Source organism: Microcaecilia unicolor, chromosome 2 (assembly GCF_901765095.1).
Source record: "Microcaecilia unicolor chromosome 2, aMicUni1.1, whole genome shotgun sequence".
Classification (NCBI taxonomy): domain Eukaryota; kingdom Metazoa; phylum Chordata; class Amphibia; order Gymnophiona; family Siphonopidae; genus Microcaecilia; species Microcaecilia unicolor.
In genome coordinates, this window is record NC_044032.1 from 72,506,385 (window position 1) to 72,530,678 (window position 24,294).

The window sequence follows — 24,294 nt, forward strand, 5'->3', positions numbered from 1 at the left end:
CTAAGCTTCTGAGGATCCATTCCTTCTGCACAGGATTCCTCTATGCATATCCCACGCATGTTTGAACTCCGTTTACCGTTTCTTCTCCACCACCTCCTGCGGGAGGGCATTCCAAGCGTCCACCACCCTCTCCGTGAAAAAATACTATCTTCCTTCGATCTGGAGCCCTCTCAGTACCTCCTTATCTTCATCTTGCCAGAGGAAGGCCGCTGGATGCTCCACAGTGGACAATGGTTACGACAGATGTCAGTCTGAAGGCCGGGGGAGCACATTGTCTGGGACAATTTGTTCAAAGTCTCTGGGTTCCGGAGGAGGCAAATAGCTCCATCAACCTCTTAGGTCAGTACAATACGCTGGCATTTTGAGGCTTTGTCCATTGCTAGAAAGCAGGTCAGTCTGCGTCCTGTCTGAGAATGCCACGGTGGTGGCCTATCTCAATCGCGAGGAAGAAACAAAGGTCTTCAGTTTGAGCTAGAGGTCGCTTCTCTTCTTCTAGGCTGGGTGGAGAGTCATCTGCTAGATCTGTCGGGGGGTCCTTATGGCAGGGGTGGAACACGTGCAGACGGAATTGTCAGTCACAACCTCTCTGATTATCAGGGAGTGGACTTTTAGCGATGACGTGTTCCAGAGTCTCGTGCTTCGCTGGGGATTCCCGCCAGTAGATTTGTTTGTCTCGGCGGCCAACGTGAAATTACCGGCATACTTCAGTCGCCGAGTAGACCCCTGGGCCCAAGGATTCAAGGTGCTGCTTCAACCGTGGCCAGAGGGGCTCCTCTATGCGTTCTCACCATGGTCTCTTTTAGGTTGTCTGATATAGAATATAATAGCTTAGGGGTACAATGATTTTGTTAGCCCTGGATTGGCCTCTCAGTCCCTGGTACGCTGATCTTCAGAATAATGTTGGCCGGTTCCCCTCTCAGGTTTGCAGTCCTTCCAGGTTTATTAGTTGCAGGAACCAGTTCTTCATCCAGAACCCGGTCGATTTTGCCTTACAGCTTGGCTCTTGAGCGGGCAAGGTTAGGTAACAGATGTTTCTCGACGAGAGTCATTTCTGCTATGCTGAGGGGTAGGCGTCGTTCCACTTCTCTTTCTTGTAGATCATCGTTCTTGGAGTTCAGCTCGGATCGGGTGTTCCTGCGCCCGGTCCCTTCTTTTCCGCTTAAGGTTTTGTTTCGTTTTCATGTTTCTCAGCCGGTGGTACTGCCTGTGCTAAGTTCTTTTTGTGGAACCGGAGGAGCAGCATTGCCTGAAATGTTTGGATATCAAGAGGGTTCGCGCTAGGTCCTTATAAGTACATAAGTAATGCCTGTCGAGCAGGGACTGTCTCTTCATGTTCGAGTGTACAGCGCTGTGTACGTCGTAGCGCTATAGAAATGATAAGTAGTAGTAGTATTAGCCATACTGGGAAAAGTCCAAAGGCCCATCAAGCCCAGCATCCTGTCCCCGACAGCGGCCTATCCAGGTCAAGGGCACCTGGCAGCTTCCCAAACGTACAAACATTCTATCTATATAAATAATTCTCACCTCCAACATTCTGAACCTCACTGTGTGGCAGGGAAACACTGAAGCCCTGTAGTCTTCTAGGCTGTCAGCACCACTCACTCTCACTCATAGACCCGCCCTCAGCCACGCCCTATCCACACGTAATTCACAACCCCAACATTCTAAATGTAAATTTGTAGTTGCAAGATCCCATGAGTGTCTGCCCCGCCCTCGCGTCACAACGTGATGACGTGGAGGGCGGGGCTACGACACTCAGCCAATTGCCAGTTCCATCGCCCTCCAACGCTCCCCCCCCCGACGCACAGCGAGAAACACAGTAGGGCATCTGAACGACGGTGCGTTTTTATTATACTAGATAGCAGGGAAGTGTAGCTCCGCCCTCGCGTCAAAACGCGATGACGGGGGCGGGGAAGGCAGGAGTCGGACTCAGATCCCGTTTGTCGACGGCCTCGCGCATGCCTCGGGTCACGTGATCGCCTGAAGCCTGCGCGGCGGGGGAGGGGCCCCAGAGAGCGACGACGAATCCAGGGTGGAACAAGAGAAACGCACCTCCAGAAGGAGACCCCTCAGACACAAAACTCCGCCCCCCCCACCCATCCGCAAAAACGGAACGACTCACGGACAGGAAAAAGAGGAAGGGCGCCGGCAGATGAGGACTCAGGCCGGGGGTCTCGGACAGGGTCCAGTGGCGACTCGCAACAGGGGGGGAGGGAAAGGGCACTGGGTCAGACTCCAACGCTCCCAGCAAATAAAGCTATGACATGCCTCAGGAGTATAACCCACAACAGTGGAAGAGAGCCACGCAACACCACACTAAGCAAGGAAGCCCTTTGGTTAATATCAGTTTCCACTCCAATACGCAACTGTCATTCCAGTACACACACAAAAAAAAAACAGGAGCTGCTGCTACTACAAAAGAAAGGGGAATCACAGAAACCCTGAAACTGGGAGGGAGGGAGGAAAGGAAGGAAGGAAAGGGGGCACCTTACAACTTGGAGAGGGGAGGGGGTCCCAAATAACATAGAGGGGGGTCCCTAAGACCACAGAGGGGGAAAGGGGGTTCCCTAAGACCAGAGAGGGAGGAAGGGGGGTCCCCAAGAACACAGAGGAGGGGAAGGGAATCCTCAAACCAAAGGGGAGGGGGTCCTGAAACATGAGAGGGGGGAGAGTGTAGGACACTCACTCTCACATACACCCACTCTCACAGACACGGTCGCAACCACCTTCACTCTGTCACACACACACACACTTGCACATTCACTCTCTCTCTCTTTCTCTCTCTCACACACACAGTCACTCTCTCAAACATACACACTCAGTGGAATGCTAGCGCCCGTTTCATTAGAACCAGAAATGGGCCTTTTTTACTAGTACATGTTATTCCCGAAATTGTGGATTTTTCCAAGTCCATTTAGTAGCGGTCTGTGGACTTCTCCTTTAGGAAACCGGCCAAACCCTTTTTAAACCCTGCCAAGTTAACCGCCTTCACCACGTTCTCCGGCAACGAATTCCAGAGTTTAATTACGTGTTGGGTGAAGAAAAATTTTCTCCTATTTGTTTTAAATGTACTACAGTGTAGTTTCATCGCATGCACCCTATTCCTACTATTTTTGGAAAACGTGAACAGACACTTCACATCCACCTGTTCCACTCCACTCATTATTTTATATACCTCTATCATGTCTCCCCTCAGCTGTCTCTTCTCCAAGCTGAAAAGCCCTAGCCTCCTTAGTCTTTCTTCATAGGGAAGTCGTCCCATCCCTGCTATCATTTTCGTTGCCCTTCCCTGCACCTTTTCCATTTCCACTATATCTTTCTTGAGATGCGGTGACCAGAATTGGACACAATACTCAAGGTGCGGTTGCACCATGGAACAATACAACAGCATTATACCATCCTCACACCTGTTTTCTATACCTTTCCTAATAATACTCAACATTCTATTCGCTTTCCTAGCCGCAGCACACACTGAGAAGAAGGTTTTGATGTATTATCAACGACGACACCCAGATCCCTTTCTTGGTCCGTAACTCCTAACATGGAACCTTGCATGACGTAGCTATAATTCGGGTTCTTTTTTCCCCACATGCATCACCTTACACTTGCTCACATTAAACGTCATCTGCCATTTAGCCGCCCAGTCTCGTAAGGTCCTCTTGTAATTTTTCACAATCCTGTCGCGATTTAACGACTTTGAATAACTTTGTGTCATCAGCAAATTTAATTACCTCGCTGGTTACTCCCATCTCTAAATCATTTATAAATATATTGAAGAGCAGTGGTCCTAGCACTGACCCTGAGGAACCCCACTAACTACCCTTCTCCATTGTGAATACTGCCCATTTAACCCCACTCTCTGTTTCCTATCCTTCAACCAGTTTTTACTCCACAATAAGACATTACCTCCTATCCCATGACCCTCCAATTTCCTCTATAGCCTTTCATGAGGCACCTTGTCAAACGCCGTTTGAAAATCCAGATACACAATATCAACCGGCTCCCCTTTGTCCACATGTTTGTTTACTCCTTCAGAGAATTGAAGTAAATTGGTCAGGCCACACTAAAGCCGTGCTGACTTGGTCTCAGTAATTCATGTCCTCGGATGTACTCTAATTTTTTTTTTTTTAAATTTTTTAATTTATAACCATTTAAATTTTTACAAGCGATAAAACAACTTGCTGGAAATACAGAGAAATTAATATGAGGAATTATTTCAGGCAGGTAATTCTCTTCTCTTCCTTAGACCACTAAATAGGGAGAGTGAAACAAGATAAGGAGATCAATTAAACAGTAAACAGACAAAAAAAAGTGGTATTAACCTGATTATCCCCAGATATTACTCGTCTAATTCATTATTCCACATTGATCATCTGGTTGGCTTCTTCAAGGCCAATACGGTGTATAGTCAAATCATTTCATTGAAAACATACTTTTTGTCCAATATTAGTTAAAAATAATACATCTGATTACATTCTTTCTCTTTTAAAAACCAGAAGTTATTTAACAATACATATACTAAGTCTCTAATTCAAATCCCACTGATTAAAGTAATCCCAGTTTTCACAGGCTTCACTCCTTTTAAAGTAATAATTTGAGGAAATATTTCTGAGGAAAACTTTAGGAGTCATACCCAGAATTTTGGGAAAAACAATAATCTCGATATTAATCATCTAGAATAATATTCATTTTATTATTCAAAATATCTGGTCTATTATCATTTTCAAAATCATAACCACTTCTTGCTCATGTAGAATCATTTGTTATATCAAGTTTTTACTCTCAAAGGGTTCAGTTGAATTGTCCATGTAACTCTCTAATAAAATTATATCTGAAACAAAATTATTTACTGACACCATTAGGTCCCGAAGCGCCTTCCAGATGGTATTCAATGTAACCTCCATGAGAGCCAAAAACTCCAAGTTGATTTCCCATAGGTGTTTAGGAGTGGTCCCGCCAATTCGGGTTCTGCTGTAATCAGGGCTGTGGAGTCGGAGTCGGCAGCAATTTTGGGTACATTGAGTTGGAGTCGGCAAAAATGTACCGACTCCGACTCTGACTCCTCATACATTTGAATAAAGTACTTCTCTGCTGTGAATAAAGCTTAGTACCTAGTTGTTTCACTAGTGTGAAGTCCAGCTGAACTATTTTGCTGGAGAGCTTCCCTCTGCTCAGTCTCTTTTTGCATTTACTGATCTGCTGTAGAGCACCTCCTCTCTGACCCCACAGTGAGCTTAACCTCCAAGAGAAGATCATTCAGCACACACAGATAAGGCAACAGAGAGACTCCACCCAACTTCCTCTCTCTCTCTGCAAGAAGAGCTTTATATTTTAGTGGAATTGGCACACCATTCACAATGGCAAAATGAATGTCAGGAAACATGACAAAGTCTGCTGTTTATGAACACTTTACAATATCAACAGATGGGAAACATTATGTATGTCAATGTATTATAGAAGATGATGATGGTGAAAAAGCATGTGATGCAAAAATGAGCAGTTTCAGTGGTTATGAAAAAAATGCACCTACAAGAGCATCAAATTTAAAAAGACACTTGCAGCATTTCCATCCTAAAGTGTTAGAAGCTGTGAATGAGAAAGATAGCAATGAAAACATTCCATCTACTTCAGTGTCAATAAAAGATCAGAAATCTACTGGAAGCCAGACACAACTATCAAGATTTTTTACAGCTGACAAAGTTACTATAGCAATGACACCAGAAAAATTCAAAAACCACATCATTGAAATGGCAGTAAAGAATAGTATACCACTATCTTTTTTTTCACAACCAGCCTTTTTAGGCTTAAATGGAGAAATAGCTAAAAAGCTTGGAGTTTCTCTGGAACGAGAAAGTATAAGGAAACTTATACTTGAAGAGGCCAAATGTAAGAAGGAAGAACTAAGAAAAAGTCTGAAGGGACGTTTTGTCTTTATTAAATGGATGCATGCACACGTCACAGAGTCAATTATTTTGCAATTAATGTTAGATTTGCTGATGAAAACAAAAAAAACAATAACCCGGGACATTAGGCGTAAAGGACACTCAGGCACATCATACCAGTGAGTATCTGCAGAAGTTAGTGGAAAGTGTTTTAGAAGATTTTGAAATTAAAAAGGAACACATTCTATGTATTGTAACTGATAATGCTTCAAATATGTTAAGCACAATTGAAAAAATGAAGGAAGTTGATGAAGAAAGCAGCATACAAATATCAGAAGATGACAGTTCTGCAATTCAAGAAAGCTGTGAAAGTTTGGATGATATTGCTGAAGAAGCATCTAAGCTTATTACCATTCAACATATGCGGTGTGCTGTTCATACTCTGCATCTAGCAATAAGAGATGGATTGAAGGATCGTCATGCGCCTACACTAATTAGCAAGTTGAGGCAAGTAGCTGTTGCAGCCAGGATCCCTAAAACAGATACTATTCTGAAGAGACGTGCTGGAAAAGGAGCCATTTTGGATCAAGCAACACACTGGGGAAGCACTTACTTGATGATAAAGCGTTTGCTTGAACTAAAAGACTTTCTTGAAGAACTGGACAATGTAAATGTTTCATTAAAAGAAAACCAGTGGGCTCAAGTTACAGAATTAGGCTACTTTCTTACCCTTTTGCTGTTACCAAGAAGCTGCAATATGAAGATTTAACACCAGGTAAATTCTTCTTGGAATGGAAGGGCTTGATATATAACCTTAACAAAAGTGGGGGGTTAATTGCTGATGGCATTGTATCTTCAATGAGGAAAAGAGAGGAGCTCTTGCTGGATAATCAAATTCTCTTAGCTGCTATTATGTTGATCCAATGAGCCAAATTTTGTTGAGCAGTGACCAAATTGCTACAGGAAAACAGGCACTCTATGACATAGCAGTTCGAATGAAAGGGTTGCTACCTGAAACTCATAAACCACTGGATGAAGCTAAAGCTATAAATACTGGTGGTAATGGTACTCAGGTTCATCCTCTTCAAATAAAGAAGAGAATTTTCAAGCCTATTTGGATAAAATGGAAGCTTCAAAAGCAAAGCGATGTCGGTTAAGCATGGAAAAGCAACCTGTAAATGTCCATATAAAGAAATTCATGCAAGAGTTTTTTAAAGGATTAAAAGAAGTGGAAAAGTTTGACTGCTCATCAAAACTGACTATAGAAGAAGCCATCATTGTTTATCCAGAGATTGTCAGTGATGCAGCTAGAACCATAACAGCAATGCCACCCACCCAAGTCAGTGTTGAAAGACTGTTTTCAGCACTGAAAATAATCAAATCAGATTTAAGGGCTTCTATGAAGGAGGATCTGGCAGAAGCAATTCTGTTTCTAAGAACAATATATTAGTTAATTTTGGATTATGTTTAACAGCTGTTCTACAGCTATATATGCAAGTTTAAATAATATATAAGTTGTTTTAGGTTTTCCAAATGTTTTGGTTATATAGGTTAACTTTGATTTTGTTCTAATTTCCAAGGATGTTGTTCTAGAATTTCCAAAGGATGTGGTTGTTCCAGATTTTTATACTTGCTAATGCTATGATGACTTTATACTTGATAAAAAAAAACAATAAACATAACCTTGTTTTTATGTGTGTTTTTTTGTTTAAACTTTAGGATTAATGAATATTTATACTTTAATAAATAAAATAAAAAGTCACAATGACATAAGATTTTAAACCCAAACATTAACATGCAGCCTTGCATGCTGCACTCTTTCAGTCAACATGCAAAAAAAATACATATTAAAAACTGAGGAGTCAGAGTCGGAGTCGAAGGATTTTTGTACCGACTCCACAGCCCTGGCTGTAAACGTCCTCTGTTTCGGCCTATATCTCTAACTCACTCCTCCACTCTTTTGGACATGGTGGTTGAATAATTCGGGAGCGATGGAGTGTTTTTTCCCAGGTCCAAGAGCACCGGCGCTCCTTCGCCGGTGCTAATCAAAGGACTCGCCAACCCTTTCATCTGTGGGCAGTTCGTCGCGCAGCGGTCCTGCACTTGCTCAGGGGATAAAACGCTGGCCATCGGCGGCTGACCGCCGGTTGTCCCCTTCCTCTCAGTTAAGGTAACTGCAATTGCAGAGAGGAAATTTACGTAAAGAAGACGAAACTTCAGAGGGCAGCTGGGCCGTTGGGCATACGAACTTCAGGTCACCATCTTACCACTCTCCCAATTTGGGACATACTTTGTCTGGTTTCTCCTCAGAGGCCTGTCTGATATGGGTAACCCTTCAGCATAGTCCTCTAAGTCATTGAAAAACATAAGCCCCTCCACCTCTACAAGGTGGTGTCCCTTTGGAGGAGTGTAATTTTTGTTTTTAATAATAGCCTCTACCATTTTTCCCGGCAGCGACGTCAGACTCACCGGTCTATAATTTCCCGGATCTCCCCTGGAACCTTTTTAAAAAATCGGCTTTACATTGGCCACCCTCTAATCTTCCGGTACCGTGCTCGATTTTAAGGATAAATTGCATATCACTAACAGTAGCTCTGCAAGTTCATTTTTCAGTTCCATCAATACTCTAGGATTAATACCATCCGGTCCAGGTGATTTGCTAATCTTCAGTTTGCCAAACTGCCCCATTATGTCCTCCAGGTTTACCATGAATTCAGTAAGTTTCTCTGACTCGTCCGCTTGAAATACCATTTCTGACACCGGTATCCCACCCAAATCTTCCTCGGTGAAGACCAAAGCAAAGAATTCATTTAATCTCTCCGCTACGTCTTTGTCTTCCTTGATCGCCCCTTTTACTCGGTCATCCAGCTTCTAAGCCCACTATTTCCCGATGGCTTAAGGAAATGGTTGCTTCAGCTTAACTTCCTTCTGGAAAATCTGTTCCGGAGGGCTGGAGGCGCATTCTACCAGAGGACAAGCGACTTCTGGGTGGAGCGGTGTCTCGTGCCTCCTGAGGACATTTGTAGGGCGGCAACTTGGTGTTGCATTCCTTTTCGAAGCATTATCGTTTGGATGTAAGCAGACGTCAGCAAGCTGGTTTCGGGGCGCAGATTTGGACGGCGGGACTGCTAGGGTCCCTCCCATGATTGTACTGCTTGTTACTTCCGATCAGTCACATTCGGGCCGGTCCGGAGGGACGCTAAGGAAGGAGAAATTAGGCCTTACATGCTAATTTGCTTTCCTTTAGTCCCTCCGGACCGGCCCAGATCCCTCCCTTCAGATATTCAGATTTATTCGGTGATAGTTATGGTTATTTCTTGTGAGCTATGTTGCTTGTTATGATTTCTTACAAAATAAGATATATATATATATATATATATAATGAATAACAGAATTTGAAGAAATTTCTAGTCTCTCAGTTCAAACCATATTTTTGTGTTTATGGGGACACTATTTTCTTCTGCGGCACGTACCCTGTGTTGGCAAGGTGCCAGTGGCTGCTCAGGCTTTCGGGTGCACAGACGTTTCTTTGGCTTTTCTGCTTTGGTACTTAGTTACTGGATCTTTCTCTGGTTGACAAGGTCTCTTATTGGCTCTCTCTAGAGTCACAGTTTTTTTTTCTCAGTCTCCACCTACTGGAAGGTGTGCACTACCTATCAGTCACGTTTCTGGGCTGGTCCGGAGGGACTAAAGGAAAGCAAATTAGAAGGTAAGGTCTAATTTCTCCAGAGTTTCTATAGCATTTTTACAAGAGACACACCTTTCGAAGGTGGAATATGTATGTTGAAGAGATGGTGGGTGGGAGAGATTTTTGAGGCACCAGCAGTGGGTAGGAAAGGAGGAGTAGTGACATTGATACGAAAAGGCCTTAATATAGGTACCAACAGGTAATAGTGGACCTGGGGGGGAGGTTTGTCCTAGCTTTAGTGGAGTTGGAGGGGCAACCGTTGTTATTATGCAACATATATGCCCCAAACAACTGTGAGAGAGCATTTTTTTAAGCAACTTACATGTAGGATTCATGATTTGGGGAAATGCCAGTGGTGCTAGGGGGGGGGGGGATCTGAATGATGTGATAGATCCTTCTTTAGACAGATCCCAGCCATGGGGAAGAGAGTTGGCCAGAACTGAGAGAGGTATTCCTAGGATGTGCACTGCTCTGGAATTGGTTGATGTATGGAGAACATTGTATACTGTGGAGAAAGACTTTACGCATGTTTCTTTCTCGAGCTCACTCTACGATGTCAAGAATAGACTATATATTGATTTCACGGGACCTCTTAATGTGGGTGGAGGATGCTAGGATTGGACCCATAATGATCTCAGATCACGCTTGGTAGAAGTAAGAATACGTTTGGGAGGGTCCTCACCCGCATCCGGACATGGAGGTTTCCTGTTTTTCTGTATAGAGATACTCAGTTCTCGTCGTTCCTGCTAGATAAGTGGTGCGAATATAGGGATAATAACGAAGCTCACAGGAATGACCCGATTCTTTTTTGGGAGTCGGCGAAGGCCGTTCTTCAGGGAGACATTGAGGCATATTTTCAAAGCACTTTGGGAGGCTAAGTGCCATAGATTTCTATGGAACTTTGGGAGGCTAAGTGCTTTGAAAATAAGCCTCATTATCTCCTATGCTGCCTTTAAAAGAAAGTTCAAGACAGGGAGATACTGCAATTAGAGAAACAGGTAACAACTCTGCGAAAGCAGTATGGGCTAGGACACTCATTACGGGTCACGACGCAGTTATTGGAGGCGCAGCAAGCCTTGAATGAGCTATTACATGAAAAAGCCCAGAAATCTATTATGTATTATAAATATCAACTGTATAGGTTTGCCAGTAAAAAAGGGAGGTTTTTGGCTAGATTGGCAAATAGGAAGGCAAGGCGGGCACTCGAAAAATACTTACATTGGCAGATGATAGAGGAGGTCGGGTGCATACTGATGGTGAAATTAATGCAATTATGAAGGACTTTTTCAGGAAATTGTACACACCACAAACTGAATCAGCATTACCTAGTGCAGCATATCTTTCCAGTATTGACTTGCCTCAGGTGTCTGGCTCAGAGTTGGCAGTGTTGAATGAGCCTATAGATGTAGAGGAGGTGGAATGAGTACTTAAGCAAAGCTGATTAGGCAAGACCCCAGGACAGATGAGATTCGACATGAATTTTATAACTTTTGCACTCCGAGATTAGTCCCTTGTTGACAGAAGTATTTAACATATCTATTCAACAAGGACAACTACCCTTTCATCTTAACACGGCTCAAATTAGTGTCTTACTGAAGCCCGGTAAACCAGTGAATCGCCCTGACTCGTATCATTCAATCTCCTTGTTAAATGTGGAGGCCAAGTTTCTGGCTAAGATACTGGCAAATTGTCGAGATTCCTTCCCTCTCTCTCTGGTGGTGGAGCCGCAGGTGGGGTTTACTTGTGGTAGAGTAATTGCTAAAAACATGAGGCGAATACTGGCAGCGGTGGAAATGGTCCAAATGGAACAAACGCCAGCTCTTTTAATCAGCTTTGATGCCGAAAAAGCATTTGATAGAGTGGAGTGGGATTTTCTTTTTGAAGTGTTAAAGGCATATTGGATAACTGGATTTTTTGCTCAGGTGATAAAAGCCTTATATACTGAGCCTAAAGCACAGGTGTATGCTAATGGACTACTCTCTGGTTCCCGATATAGAGGGGAACTAGGCAAGGTTGTCTTTGTCACCGCTTCTTTTTGTTTTCACGCTTGATCCATTATTGCGGGAAATTCAAGGTAATGCAGGACATTAGAGGGACTAAAATTCGAGGTGTTGTCTTTAAGACAGCTGCTTTTGCCGATGATTTGTTGATATTAACAGAACCCCCGTCAGTCTTTACCACATCTTATGGAAAGTTTAACGGAGTACAGTGATTTTTCTGGATTTCAATTGAACCTTACGAAATCAGAGGCCTTAGCCAGCACTGAGGAATTACGGAATGAGTGGGGAGATAGTTTTCCATTGTGTTGGGTGCAAGGATCCTTCCGATATTTGGAAATTCAACTACCAATAAATCCGGCCCAATTATATGATCTTAATATTTCAATGCTGCTCGGAGACACAAAGGATCAGTTACTGTTGTGGTCCTCACTTCCTCAATCTCTCCTGGGAAGGATACAGCTATATCGTATGATAATCTTTCGGCAGTGGCTTTATGTCCTACAGGCCCTTCCGATACGTCTATTACGACGAGACTTGGCAATGCTTCGGAGGATAGCGGTAAAGTTCTGTTGGGCAGGGAAAAAGTCCAAGTTGAGATGGCAGCATTTGGTGGGGGCTCAGGCTCAGGGGGGTCTAGGATTGCGGATATGCGTTTATACAACCAGGCATGCTTATTGCGACACTTGCGGGACTTAGGCACTACTACTTATACAAACTTGATTCTGGAGTGGGCGTATTTGAGCCCCTGGCATTTAAATTATTTGCTACACACTCCCAGAAAAAGACTGCCTGAGAGAGTGCGGAGTAGTGTATTGCTTAGACCTTTATGTTTTTTATGGCGAGAGTTACTACAACTGTGGGAACAGAGACCGACCAGTAGTATATTTCTACCACTACAAGGGAATGATGATTTTACACCGGGCAGAGAGAATGCTGTTTTTCATAGGCTTGAGGACCAGGGGTGACACTGTTAGAAAATTTCATTCAGGCTGAGGGGTCTTTAATCTCGGCACATGACTTTGTGCACAGTGTACATGAGGCCCAGCAACAACTTTGACTTATTATCAATTGTCTCATTATGTGCATACTCTCCCGAGGGATAGCTTATCGTTAGATTTTGGGAAAAGCTTGAGGGAATTTGTAGAGGGAGATGCAGAGGGACAAGTATCGGTATCATGGTTCTGTAAGGAATTGGGGAGGAAACAACCAGCTAGGAACATGCAGGAAGTGGTGGCAAGGTGGAGTAGGGATGTTCAGAGACCGATTTCTGAGCGTATTCTAATAGCATCACTTGTAGGGATAACTCGGATGGTGCATAGTGCGGAGCTACAGGAGTGCCATTTCAGAACAGTGCACAGAGCCTGTTTCTCTCAAAAAAGGGCATTTCATGTGGGGGTGGTGGATACAGACCAATGTCAAAAATGTGCGCAGGAGGGCTCTTCTTTCTTGCATTGCATGTGGCAGTGCAGATACATCAGAATGTTTTGGTCGGCTCTCTCCAGTTTTTTCCGCAAGGTATTAGGGTATCCAATAGTTCTCACACTTCAGAAGGTGATGTTCAGCTCTAGTAATCTGTGGGGAGCTGGAATGCAAGGGGAGCGGAATGTTTTGAGCAAGGTATGTATACTAGGGAAGAAATGCATCCTTAACCACTGGGTATCGGACAGACCTCCCTCCTACTGGTACTGGATGAACAAATTGCATCATCTCATGCTATGGGAATCTTATGGGGCATGGCTCTCACCCAGAAGGCGGCAGAAATTCTTAGTAGTATGGGGGGCTTATTTAAATAAGGTATCCCCAATGGCACACAGTCAAGTCTTGAATGGTCTTCCGTGGGGAGTCCAGTAGAATATAGAAAGCTGGGGAATGGGGTACGCATGCAGGATTGGGGAGAGAGGGTAGGGTAAGAAGGAATAATGGGATTTAGGTAGGGCGGAGGGAGGAAGGAAGGGAAGAGGGAGGGAAATAGGGGGAGGGTTATTGGCTCTTAAGTATTGGTTGAAATTTTCAAATTTTACAGTTACTGCTTAGTTGTGATGAAAGGGTTGTGAAGAGTTGACATTTATTAATTCCCCGTTCGCAGGGATCAGTTAAAAAAAAAAAAGAGAAAATATATGATTGGAGAGTCTTGCTTTTCTAATAAAGGTGGAAGGAGGGAATTGGTGAATTAGGAGCTTAAATGTTTAGTAGTTATAGGAAAGAAGGAGGGTGATAGGATATATTATAAAAAGTTGAGATCAATGTACAGTATGTGGGCGCAGTGAATGACACTATGGTTAATATCTGTATGGCTTTAAGGTGACTGTGTATTGCTGTGTTATGCTCGATGATAAAATTGTTAAATATAAAACATTTAATAGTTCTGGGATTACTGTATTGTTTTCTCAGTAATATGTATAAAAAACTATTTTGATAAATAATTTCTGAGTTATCATCTCTTTCAGAATTGTGCATTAAAACTGCTAGTGTCCAGTGTGAATAATGAAATTTATATGTTTATTTTTCTTTTTTTACATAGCGTATTGGAGATGGAAAGTAACGGCAGTTGGCACCCGCATTAAATATCCTTCTGGATAGCACCATCCGAGAACTCAGGATGAATGGGGATATGCCTCATGTTCCCATCACTACTCTTGCAGGGATGCTAGTCTCACAGATTGTAAGTAAATATATATATTTTTAAATATCTTTATTCGGGTTCTCAACAGTACAACACCATTTGCAATATGATACAAAATGCAAGGACTAGATAAACCAGAATACAACACTCAATTTCACATGAACTAATCTTCCAATAGCCCATACAGACATATCCTTTAGCAACATAACTAAAAAACAAACAACTAGCCCAACTAAGAACACCTTTACCTTTTCTTAATGCTCCCCCCCTTCCCTCCCCCTTCCTCATCCCTCCCCCCCAGGACCAGTTGTAAATTCCAGTTTCTTCCACCCTTCCCTCCTGTACTTTCCCTTCTACCCTTCCCGATTAGCTCAAAGTGTTACTCTATCCCCCCCCCCCTTACACTTTAGTTTCCAATCAACCGTTTGCTCCACCACAACTTCACACGTTTAGTATCAAACTATTCCTTGTCATCAAGCAGATGAATCCATTACGAGTGGGTTGTGGCCATCAACCAGCAGGGGGAGATAGAGAGCACTGAAAAACCATAGTGCCTCATGGCCAGCTAGCTCCATCTGCCTCTTCAGTATTCTCTATCTCCCCAGCAGGGTGGTTGCAGCTTGTTCAAGCTCCTTCAGAAAATCTGCCTGGGGTGGCTCCTGTGCTTTTGCCAGTTGTAGCAGGGGTCTTGTGGCTGATGGTGCCCACTTTAAAGGCAAATAGGTTAGCCCTTTCCCTGCCGTACCCGGCCCCCGATGTGGAAGTAGACAAATAGGCAAGCCCTGTCCCTGTCTTTGCCCACGCTGTGGATGCAGACACATAGGTTCGCCCTTTCCCTGCCTTTCCCACGCTACTGATCCTCCGGAGTTGGAAATTTGCCTCTTTCGCTGTTGCCTCAAACTTTCCTCACAGCATTAAAAAAAAAAAAAAAAAGTTGCGTTGCGCTTTGGCGCTGCGACCCCAGAAAAGAGGTTTTCTTCTGATTGTGCAGTGTGACTGGAGCTCGGTCTGGTGAGGTAAGAGCATTTTGTAGCTCTTCCGGGGAGGGCCCACGTTCGGGACGATTTTGGCGTGAATCTGCCATTTTGAATTTCCGCCATTTTCGGCGATGGCTGCTGAGAAAGTAAAGCGCTGTTCCGTTTGTGGCAAGCGGAAATCTGCAGCGGGGCTCTGTAAGGCGTGCTTTTCGGATGGTAGAGCCGGCCCGAGCATGGCGAGCGATGTTCCTTCCCGCTCCGTGGAGCTGGCAGCGGGCGCCATTTTGGAACAGCATGGCGCGACTCCCACTGAGGCGGAGGGGTTTGAGCCTGGAGGGGCGCCTGTGTAGAGGCTAATAAAAGAGCTGTTTCCCCTGGACTGGAACTGGGAGGCCAGGGTGAGCCATTTTCCCCTGAATTTGTTTTATTGCTGCATAATGCATACATGTTAAAAAGAGCTCTTCCGCAGGGGCCCTCTGTGGCCCTGCTTTCTGTATCCCCTCCAGTGGAGTGTGGGCCTGGATTGCCGTCAGGCGCGTTTTCCCCTGACAGATGGCCACAAGACAAGCGCAGAAGGGTGGATTCCCCCTTCAGAGAGTGGCACACTCCCTTTTACCCCCCCCCCGTGGTCGGGATGTGAGGACCCTGGCAGGCCTTCGTGGTCTGGAGAGCCAGAAGAAGGTGCAGGATTGCCACCGGATCCAGATGATCCTTCTGTGGTAAGGATTTTCCACCGCGATGAGCTGCCAGCGCTTATTACTGATGCCTTGCAGGTCCTCTCTATAGAAGACCCTGGGAGTACTGAGACCGCCTCCTGTAATCTGAGGATGGCAAGTACTAAGAAGCCTGCTCGAGCCTTTCCTTTGCATGACTCCATCCAAGAGCGTATCACGGCTCAATGGGCTGATCCCAAGGGGCCTTTGAAAGTCGCCAGGGCTATGGGGCAATTATACCCTCTAAGTGAGGAGCATTTGGCGCGCCTAGCAGTGCCTAAAGTGGATGCCCTAGTCACGGCTGTGACAAAGAAGACTATCCCAGTGGAAGGAGGAGTTGCCCTGAAGGACATGTAGGACCGTCGCCTGCAGGCAGCTATGAAACGGTCCTTTGAAATTTCAGGCCTATCCTTACAGACGTCTGCATGCAGCTGCTACGCTGCCCGAGCCTGCCTCGCTTGGTTACAACAGGCAGTGGAACAGCCCGGAGATGGAGCGGAGCCCCTTACGGAGGTGGCACCACAGATGGAGTCGGCCTTGTCATTTTTGGCTGACGCCCTTTATGATCTGGTCAGAGCTTCGGCTAAACAGATGGCTGTAGCGGTGGCGGCTCGCCGTCTTCTGTGGCTACGGCATTGGGCAGCTGACATGACCTCTAAGCAAAGGTTGGTGAAGTTGCCCTTTCAAGGCCTTCTCCTGTTTGGTGAGGAGTTGGAAAAAATTGTGAAAGGCCTGGGGGATGCCAAACCCCAGCGCTTACCCGAGGATAGGCCGTGGCCTTCTTCCAAGGGTCAGGTGGTTCCCTTCTCTTACAGACCTCGCTTCCGTGAAGCTAGAAGGTATCGCCCGGGGCTTTCTGCTGGGTTCAGTTCACGTGCCCGTTTTCAGCAGAGGAACTCCTTTCGCTCGGACAAATGTTCCGCAGCAGCAGGCTCAAGACCTGGAGTTCAAGGGCGACCCTCTCAATAATGGTGCGCCGGCCCCCTCCTCGATTCCTGTGATAGGAGGACGACTTTCCCTCTTTCTCGAGGAGTGGGCCAAGATTACCTCAGATCAGTGGGTCTTGGACCTGATCAGAGAAGGCTACAGAATAGAATTCAATGCCCCGATAAGAGACGTGTTTGTGGAGTCCCTATGCGGTTCTGCCGCCAAACGGGCGGCGGCAGAGGAGACCTTGCAAGGCTTGATTTACATTGGGACAGTTTCCCCCGTGCCTTCCGCCGAATGCGGCTCTGGCTGTTACTCCATTTACTTTGTGGTACCTTGAAAAGGAGGGTCTTTTCGGCCTATCCTGGACTTAAAGCAAGTCAACAAGTCTCTGAACGTGCAGCATTTTCACATGGAAACCCTGTGCTCCGTCATAGCGGCGGTACAGCCAGGAGAGTTTCTCACACGTCTCTGGACCTGAAAGAAGCTTACTTGCACATACCAATTTGGCCCTCGCACCGGAGGTTTCTGCGTTTTACGGTGATGGGAAAACATTTCCAGTTTCGGGCCTTGCCTTTAGGCCTCGCCACAGCTCCCCGAACCTTTTCCAAGGTAATGGTGGTAGTAGCTGCTTTTCTCAGGCGAGAGGGTATACGGGTTCACCCGTACCTAGACGACTGGCTCATCAGAGCAGACTCTGCAGAAGAGAGTCATCAGGTTACAGCCAGAGTGGTCTCAGTACTTCAATCTCTGGGCTGGGTTGTCAATATAGCCAAAAGTCACCTGATCCCCCTCTCAATCTCTAGAATATTTGGGGGTCCGGTTCAACACAGCCTCGGGGATGGTCTTCCTACCCGAGCAAAGGCAGTGCAAGCTTCAGAACCAGGTCCGTCTGCTCCTGAGGATGCCTCGCCCGCGAGCTTGGGACATAGTCCAGCTGTTGGGGTCAATGACGGCCACTTTGGAAGTGGTGCCTTGGGCGAGAGCGCACCTGAGACCTCTGCAGTGTTCCCTGCTTCAACGGTGGTCTCCAATATCTCAGGATTATCAATGCAGACTCATGTGGCTCCCTGCGGCCCGTTTCAGTATGGAGTGGTGGCTCTCAGACAGAATGCTGTGGCGAGGAATGCCGCTAGCGCTCCCCAATTGGTGCCTGGTGGTAACAGATGCCAGCCTGAAGGGCTGGGGTGCACATTGCCGGGGAAGGCATGCCCAGGGTCTTTGGACACCCAAGGAGTCGAAGTGGTCCATCAATCGCTTGGAGTTGAAAGTGATTTTCCAGGCGCTTCTGGCCTTTCAATTGACCCTGGAAGGATTGGCTGTCAGAGTTCTGTCAGACAACACGACAGCGGTGGCCTACATACATTGCCAAGGAGGCGCTCAGTGCATAGCACTAGCAGCGCAGGCCGCGCAGATTTGCCACTGGGCCGAGCTTCATCTGTCAGCAGCTCATATTGCAGGTCAGAACAACGTGCAAGCCGATTATCTGAGCAGGAATCAAATCGACCCAGTGGAATGGGAACTTGCAGATGAAGTATTCCTGCAGATATGTTACAAATGGGGCAAGCCCGTAATGGATCTTATGGCGTCAAGCACAAATGCCAAAGTCCCGTGCTTCTACAGCAGATGGAGAGGTCCTCGCTCGGCAGGGTTGGATGCCTTGGCTCAACCCTTGCCTCAGGGCCTCTGTATGTGTTCCCTCCGTGGTCCTTGATAGGGCGAGTACTCCTGCGGATTCGGCTCCACCAAGGAAAGGTGGTTCTCATTGCCCCGGATTGGCCCAGGAGGACGTGGTATGCGGACCTCCGGCGGTTGCTGGTAGAGGATCCCCTGCCGTTATCTCTAGTACCGAACGTGTTGTCACAGGGCCCAGTGACCATGGAGGACGCCTGCCGCTTTGATTTTACGGCATGGCTATTGAGGAGGGCGCAATTGAGAGACAAGGGATATTCCAGTAAAGTCATTTCCACTCTCTTACAGGCCCGCAAGTGTTCCACTTCTGTGGCTTATACCAGGATTTGGCGCTAGTTTGAGGCTTGGTGTGCTTCTAAAGCGATCACACCCATGTGGGCTTCTGTCTCACCGATACTTGACTTTTTGCAGGATGGTTTACAAAAGGCTTGGCCTATAATTCCCTGCAGGTTCAAGTGGCAGCCTTAGCATGTTTTCGAGGGGAAGGTCGCTGGCCTCTCTCTGGCTGCTTGCCCGGATGTGACACGGTTTCTTAGAGGGGGTGCTTTGGCTCCGTCCTCCCGTGCGGGCTCCGTGTCCCGGCCTGTAACCTGGGGTTAGTTTTAAAGGTCCTTCAGTGTTCACCCTTCGAGCCGCTGAGGCGAGCTTCAGAGAAGGCTGTGACTCTAAAGACAGTCTTTTTGGTGGCCATTACATCGGCGAGACGGGTGTCTGAGCTCCAGGCACTGTCCTGTCGAGACCCATTTCTGCAATTCTCAGAGTCCGGAGTAACGGTATGTACTGTGCCTTCCTTCCTGCCTAAGGTGGTTACAGCGTTTCACCTAAACCAGCCTATTTATCTGCCCTCCTTTACTAGGGAGGAGTTTCTGGAATCTTTTGGGCAGTTGCACCTTCTGGATGTGCGCAGGGCTCTGTTGTAGTATCTGCAGATGTCTAATGCTTTCAGGACCTCTGATCACCTTTTTGTATTGTTGTCAGGTCCTCGCAGAGGGTCTCCAGAGTCTAAAGCCACTATAGCCCGTTGGCTTAAGGAAGACATTTTTTCTGAATATCTGCTATCTGGCCGGCCTCCGCCTGACGCCTTTAAGGCACATTCCACAAGAGCGATTTCTTCCTCTTGGGCTGAGACGGGAGCACTCTCTCTTCAAGTGCAGCTACTTGGGCTTCTAAGCTCTCTTTTGCCCATCATTACAGGCTGGATGTGGCTGTCAGGAGGGACGCGCTTTTTGGAGCACAAGAGCTTGCGCGTGGTGTGGCTTGTTCCCACCCTATTTAGGGATTGCTTTGATACATCCCATTCATAATGGATTCATCTGCTGCTGCTGGCCAATTTACTTTCCTTTAGTCACAGCAGATGAATCCATGATCCTTCCCTGATTGACTCTGTTCTATGTTCAGTTTTTCCTGCAGACATGTTCCCTCATTGGGAGAAGTTGGAAAACAGTCTTCAGGATTTCTGTTCTACTACAGGAGGTTGAGTTTGTCCCTCCTTTGTGTTATTGCTCCTGTTCTGGGGCGTTTGTTCGCTGTGAGGAAAGTTCATGTTATGCTACTTTGCGGTTTAATACTGCTTTGGTAGTTTCAAAATACTGAGAGGCAGATGGAGCTAGCTGTCCTAGAGGCACTATGGTTTTCAGTGTTCTCTATCTCCCCCTGCTGGTAGGTGGACACAACCCATTCGTAATGGATTCATCTGCTGTAACTAAAGGAAAGAAAATTACTAAGGTAAGAACCTAATTTTCCGATATTCGAGGTGCGGTTGCACTATGGAATGATACAAAGGCATTATAACATCCTCATTTTTGTTGTAGAGAAGTCCAGTCTGGCAGCCCCTGTGCTGCTTTGGAGGAAGTACGTCTCCTAGAAGGAGAGCATCACCCTGGTGAAGTAGGAAGTACTCTTTTAGCCAGGACTTGGCCATCAGGGATGCCTATCCTCTTGCACTGAGGATTTGTCTCCTAATAACTGCCCAGGTGGGAAGGGTTTTAAGACAGCTGTTGTAGTTGGTGATTTGATCATTAGGTGGACGTGAGGATCGCCTGGTCACTTGCCTACCTGGTGTGATGGTGTATCTATCAAGTGTCATCTAGACAGGATCTTAGATAGTGCTGGGGAGGAGCTTGCTGTCTTGGTATATGCCGGTACCAGGGACATAGGAAAATGTGGGAGGGAGGTTCTGGAAACCAAATTTAGTCTCTTAGGTAGAAAGTTCAGATCCTCCAGGGTTGCATTTTCAGAAATGCTCCCAAAAGGCAGGCAGAGCTCTGAAGTCTCAATGCGTGGTTGAGACGATGGTACAGGGATGAGGGATTTGGATTTGTAAGGAACTGGGCAGCATTCTGGGAAAGAGGGAGACTGTTCCTAAAGGGATGGAACCAGGCTACTGGTGCTTTTAAAAAGGAGATAAACAACTTTTAAACTAGAATTGGGGTGGGGGGGGGGGAGCCACCCGTCACCCAGGCGCACATGGTTCAGTGTGGATAATCCTTGAAACGGATGCTATTGGAGCAGGACATTTAGGAAATCCTAGTTGAGGTTTCAACAATGCTGAAAGTAATCCAGGTGTGCTTAATGAGAAAGCAGAATAAAGTATGCACATTATCCCCTTTAACTTCTAAGCAGCTTGTAGATCCAAGGAAAAAACACAATTTGAAGTGCCTGTATACAAATGCTAGAAGCCTAAAAAATAAGATTGGAGAGTTAAGAGCATATAGCACTAAATGACGAGGTAGATATAATAGGCATCTCAGAGACTTGGTGGAAAGAGGACAATCAATGGAACACTGTGTTAATAGGGTACAAATTGTATTGCAGTGATAGGATCAAATTGGGGGGAGGGGTTGCGCTATATATTAGAGGTAATTGAGTCAAATAAAATATTCTGCATGAAACAGCAGTTCTGAATTATTATGGATAGAAATTTTATGTGTAAAGGGAAGGAGTATACTTGTACTGGGACAGAATGAACACACAGATGAAGAAATGTTTACAGAGATTAGGAAAGCTGGCAAATTGTGCAACATTATAATAATTGGTGATTTTAATTACTCCGATATTGACTGGATAAATGTTAAATCAGGTAGTGCCAGGGAGATAAAATATCTAGATGTAATAAACAACCTTCTTGGATCAACCGGTCCAGGAACGGACGAGGGGGAGCCATTTTGGATCTGTCCTTGGTGACGTGCAGGGCATAGTGTGAGAGGTGGTGGTGTTGGGTCCCCTGGGAAACAGTGATCATAACTTGATAGGTTTGAGCTGCTATCTGGGATGAACCTGTAAAGGAAATCTACTGTAGCTGCATTTAATTTTCAAAAGGGCGTCTACAATAACATGAGGAAAATGGTTAAAAAGAAGCTAAAAGGATTGACTTCTAAGGTTAGGACACTAAAAAGGTGTGAGCAAAATCTAAATAAATAAATAAATAAATTAGGTGTGGAGATTATTCAAAAATACTATCTTGGAAGCCCAGACCAGATGCATTCCACGTATTTGCAAAAGTGAAAAGAAGAGAAAACGACTGCTAGCGTGATTAAAAGGTGAAATAAAAGATATTACAGCCAATAGATTGTCCTTCAAAGAATGGAAAAAGGACCCAAATGAAGAAAATAAGAAGCAACATAAGCAATGGCAAGTCAGATGCAAAACATTAATAAAGAATGCTAAAAGAACATGAAGAGAAACTTGCCGCAATGGCTAAAACTCACAGTAACAACTTTTTCAGGTACATCATTAGCAGGAAACCTGCAAGGGAGTCCGTGGGACTGTTAGATCACGAAGAAGCAAAAAGGACACTCGGGGAGGACAAGGCCATAGCGGAGTAACTAGATAAATTCTTTGCATTTGTCTTTATGGAAGAAGATGTAAGAGATCTGCCTGTACCGGAAGTGGTTTTCAAGAGTACATAAGTAATGCCACACTGGGAAAAGACCAAGGGTCCTTAGAGCCCAGCATCCTGTCCACGACAGTGGCCAATCCAGGCCAAGGGCACCTGGCAAGCTTCCCAAACGTACAGACATTCTATACATGTTATTCCCGGAATTGTGGATTTTTCCCAAGTCCATTTAGTAGCGGTTTATAGACTTGTCCTTTAGGAAACCATCTAACCCCTGATGAATCAGAGGAACTGAAAGAAATCTAGGTGAACCTAGAAGATGTACTGAGCCAAATTGACAAATTAAAGAGTTAGTAAATCACCTTTGACCGGATGGCATACATCCAAGGGTACTCAAAGAACTCAAGCATGAAATTGCAGATCTGCTGTTAGTAATATGTAACCTGTTGTTAAAATCGTCCATAGTACCTGAAGATTGGAGGGTGGTCAACGTGACGCTGATTTTTAAAATGGTTTCAGGGGTGATCTGGGAAATTAGACCGGTAAGCCTGTCGTCAAGTGCCGGGCAAAATAGTGTAAACTATTATAAAGAATAAAATATCAGAAGACATAGACAAACATAGGTTAATGGGAGAGAGTCAGCATGGGTTCAGCCGAGGGAAGTCTTGCCTCACCAGTTTGCTTCATTTCTTTTAAGGCATGAACAAACGTGGATAAAGGTGAGCCGGTTGATATAGTATATCTAGATTTTCAGAAAGCATATGATAAAGTTCCACATGAGAGACTCCTGAGAACATTAAAGAGTAATGGGATAGGAGGCATGGTTCTTGTGTGGATTAGGAATTAGTTATTGGACAGAAAATAGAGGGTAGGGTTAAAAGGTCTTCTCAGAGGACAAGCAGGCTGCTTGTTCTCACTGATGGGTGATGTCAACGGCAACCCCTCTGATCGGAGATCTTCACTAGCAACAACGTTTGCTAGCCCTCGCGTGCGCATGCACGATGCTCATGCGCGACTGTCTTCCCGCCCGAACGCGAGCGTGCTCGCCAGTCTTCTTTTTTTCCGCAGCTCAAGACGGCTGTTTATGGTCGTTCTGTGCCTCAAGGAGACCCCTCGTGCGTTTTTCGCCGCTTTCTTCCGTTTGGAAGTGGTCGGAAAGTCTTCCGCTTGTGTTTTCTTCGTCTTCTAAAAAAAAAAAAGTCTTTTCTAGTGTTTTTCTCGTTAAGTTTCCTTTCATCTTCGGAAGCGGCCTTTTTGGGCACCCGTACGGGTTGTTTTCCCTGTTTTTGGTGCCCTTTTTTGTCATCATCGCGAATTTTGATTTTGTCGGCGTGATTTTTCCGCCCATGTCATGGAAGCCTGCCAGCGGCTTCAAAAAGTGCACGCGGTGCAGCCGGACAATTTCGCTCACTGATAGGCACGTTTCGTGTCTTCAGTGTCGGGGGGCCGGTCATCGTCCCCAAGCCTGCACTCTTTGTCTTCTGCTGAAGAAGAGGACTCAGGCGGCGAGATTGGCTCAGTGGAACCTTTTGTTTGGAGCCTCGTCCGGTTCTTCGACTCCTGCGGTACCGAGGTCATCGGAGGTATCGATTTCAGAAGGTGCATCGTCATCAGGCGCGCAGGTGAGGGCTGTCCATTCCCCTGTTGGTAGCGGTGAGCTCTCGAGTAGGTCTCCGCCTGTCTCGAGAGCTCCTGCGGTACAGGCCCCCCGGGATCGACTTGTTTCGGACCCGGCCCCGAGGAGGCGTTTGGATTCAACGTCCTCCTCTTCGGTACCGGGAGGTTCCTGTGACCTGCTTCATGTGAAAGCAAAGAAGCATGGTCACTGGTCGCCTTCCTGTCGCGGTACCGAGAGCTCCGGGTCACCGGTGGATTCGGCACCCACTAAGCGTCGGCGCCGGGAGGACCGCTCGCACTCCATAGAAGAGATGTCGATGCCCTCTACTGTGGACAGCCC

General features: G+C 45.9%; 1 protein-coding gene across 1 annotated transcript in view; it reads left to right on the forward strand.

Moving 5' to 3' along the window:
• NIPBL (NIPBL cohesin loading factor) overlaps nucleotides 1-24,294 on the forward strand; it is a 1,064,356-nt gene that overhangs the window by 14,408 nt on the left and 1,025,654 nt on the right. The window contains 1 exon segment of the mRNA XM_030191924.1: nucleotides 14,151-14,232. Coding sequence (XP_030047784.1) covers nucleotides 14,151-14,232 — 82 coding nt within the window.